The 3,078-nt window shown below is 47.1% G+C and overlaps 1 protein-coding gene across 3 annotated transcripts in view; it reads right to left on the reverse strand.

Moving 5' to 3' along the window:
- Positions 1 to 3,078, reverse strand: part of Actn1 (actinin alpha 1) — a 95,438-nt gene that overhangs the window by 11,170 nt on the left and 81,190 nt on the right. For all 3 annotated transcript variants that reach the window (XM_005343269.3, XM_005343268.3, XM_005343267.3), the window contains exons 11-12: positions 2,630 to 2,777; positions 431 to 581 (exon numbers count right to left, since the gene is read on the reverse strand). In XM_005343269.3, the coding sequence (XP_005343326.1) occupies positions 431 to 581; positions 2,630 to 2,777 (299 nt within the window). The remainder of the gene's footprint in view (positions 1 to 430; positions 582 to 2,629; positions 2,778 to 3,078) is intronic.

Below are 3,078 nucleotides of genomic sequence, written 5' to 3' on the forward strand. Positions count from 1 at the left end.
AGTTGACCGGCTGGGCGGCTTGCTCCGCGCCCGGCTCCAAAACCACAGAGAGGGGCACACTCGAAAAGCCAAAGGAAGAAACAAAAAAAAAAAAAAAAAAAAAAAAAAAATTAAAACCAAACAGCACAAAAATGTTGTAACAAATCCCATTAATTTTACACTAATCTAAAAGGTTTGAGCACCCCTGGATCCTATCCTTGTAATAGGTGATGACCAAACATCTGCACAAAAACAGAACTGTTCAGGCTCTCCCACCAGGAAGAGTCCTTGCCTTCTGAATTGCCTGCCCCTTGACCACATGGGCACAACACCTTCCCCCACTCAAGCGCCATCTGTCTATCCCCTTACTTCCTCATCTACAGCAGCTGAGAAAGCAGACCCCAGCATCACACTGAGACCTCAAAGAAAAAGAGACTAAAGCAGCCCCTACTTGAGCTCCTGGGCGATGGCCGCGATCTGCTCCACACGGTCCTGGTGGGCAGCTAGGTCACTCTCAAAGGCCTCGTGTTTCTTGAGCAGGGCCTTGATCTCCGACAAGGTGGCTGTCTCATAATCCTTCTGCCGCAGCATGGCTTCTTTGCCTTGGGTTGGGTGGCGGGGGGATGGGGACAGGACACAGATGAGCAAGAGCCAGGCAAGAGTCATCCAACTCTCAAGCCCCAGAAAGCTCTGCTTGTTGGGGTATTTCCCATGGAGACGCTCACTGTACACCAATCTACAGCGTAAGAGAGTAGATGTATAGCAAAGAATATCCAGCTATGGGGGAGACTGGGAGGACCACTGCCTTTCAGGGAGCACCTCCAGGACATTTAAACTGGTTGTCTACGAAGGTTATGCAGAAATATGTAGAAACACATGAGGCCGGACATTCACTTTCCAACAGTAGGAAACAGCAATACATGCTCTGTGGAGTAACGGGGAGTGGGGGAGAGTGGAGGCAGAGGAGTACCTCATGGGTACTTTAGAATCTTAGATCGCTCTAGTTACGATGTAAAGTGGGATCCCTGCCAGGGATCCCTTCCCAGCTCTTCTCAGTGCAGTCGGGGCACCCATGGCCTCTGCCGCTCACATTCACTGGTGCCCAGAGCCTCCTCTGCCAACAGTAATGTCCTCACCCCAGGGCAAGGAGAGTGCTTCTACCTTTAGCCCTGCTCTCAGAGGAGGAAGGCAAGGATGAGAAAAGACCTCCCTAAAAAGCTTCCAAGTTGCCTGAGGAAGGACTGTCAGGGTAGGGGAAGCTGAGCCTTGTTTACATGCACGTTCTCTGTAACTAGACCCTCATAGCGTGATCCCACCTTTGCGGCTCATAAAGGCTAAACTGTGAAGCTAAGAGCTACGGCCAAGAGTAGAGCATTTCTTTCTTTTGGTATTGGGTTAGGTTTTTGTTTTTTGTTGTTTATTTTCCCTTTAAAATCGTAACACAGTAAGTTTAGATTTAATTTACAAATAAATGCATTTATCTATTCCTACATAAATATATTTCCTGCTCTAAAAATGTTTAGTAGCACACACTTATTTAGTAGCACACACTATCAGAATTTCTATTTTGGCTTCATGGTCTTCCTGGGTATAGTGGTCCTTCAAGATCTGTAGGGGACTCATTTCAGGACTGTCTAAGAATACCTAACTCCCAAGATGCTCAAATTCCTTATATAAGATGGCACAGTATGTATATGTGTGTGTATACACACACATACATATACATGTAATCTCCATATATTCTCCTACATACTTTAAGTCACTTCAGTTTCTTACAGTATAAATGCTACACAGCTAGTGTTTGTCATAGCCTTCAAGGGATTATGACAGGAAAACAGTCTGTATGAGCTCAGCACAGACATAATTCCTTTCTGCTCTTAATGTTTTGCTTCAAAGTTTGGTTTAATTCAGAGACACAGAACCCATGGATACGAATAATTTTCTTGGCCAGATTTTTCTAACAGAGCTTCTCATTGCTCTGTGGGACCCCAGATCCTACCCCACCCCAGCTTGCACTGTGACAGATTTCCCATAGATAACCCTGGGCACACAATGTCCTCCATGTTTAGGGTTAATTCCTTAGAATGAAATTCCAGTTGGGTGTAGTGACACACACCTTTACTCCCAGCACTAGGGAGGCAGAGGCAGGTGGATCTCTGGGTTCAAGGCCAGCCTGGTCTACACTGAGAGTTCTAGGTCAGTCAAGACTACATGATGAAACCTCTATTTCAAAACAAAACAGAAATAAAATAAATTAAGAAAAAAGTGAATGGATCAGAGCCATCCTCACCAATTCCCTTCACTCTGTACTTGCAAGTGCACTGGCATCCTAAATCCACCAGCTTATCTGGTGTTTGCCTACCAAGCCAGGCCACTCCCAGATAGCTATAGACTGCGGACCTCCCTGATGCTAGAAATTCTCCTCAGCATCCTGGGCCCTCAGCACGTGATTCTCACAAACCTAGGAGCGGGTACTACGGTTCCCACTTTGCGAACATGGAAACTGAAGCAATCCAGAGGTCAATGAACTTGTCTGGTGCCAGAGGACTATTAAACATGATGACATAAACCAAAGCAAAAGAACCGAGTTATTGCTGGAGGCTGGGTGGGAGTCAGAAAGCAGAAACCAGGGAGGCGGGAGCCGGCTCACCATCTGTCCAGGCCTCGTGGATGGAGGCCTTCTGCCGGAACTTCTCTGCCAGGTGGTCCAACCTCTCTAGCCTCCGGATCTCATTCAGCAGCCACTCCTCGTAGCCCTTCTCTGCCTGCTCCAGGCAACCCCAGGCATTGTTGATATCCTGCAGAGATGGAGGCACAGGCTCAGAGAACCTGGAGGGGCTGTAGCTTTCCAGGCAGAGATGTTTCTGCTCTTAGCCCCGACACACATCACAGTCAAACATCCATCTCACTCTTCCGGCTCCTATTCCTATTAATTACCCTGCCTCTTAGATAGGGAGTGGAGTCAGTTCACATGCAGTTATGGAGCCCTCCCGTTCGCTGACTAGCTTCCAGATGAATCCTAGCCAGCCTCAGAGGTTCAACAACAAGTCAGGGAACCAAACTAAGAATGAAGCAAAATAACCAAAACTAAAAAACAAA

The sequence above is a fragment of the Microtus ochrogaster genome, chromosome 1 (assembly GCF_000317375.1).
Source record: "Microtus ochrogaster isolate Prairie Vole_2 chromosome 1, MicOch1.0, whole genome shotgun sequence".
Lineage (NCBI taxonomy): Eukaryota > Metazoa > Chordata > Mammalia > Rodentia > Cricetidae > Microtus > Microtus ochrogaster.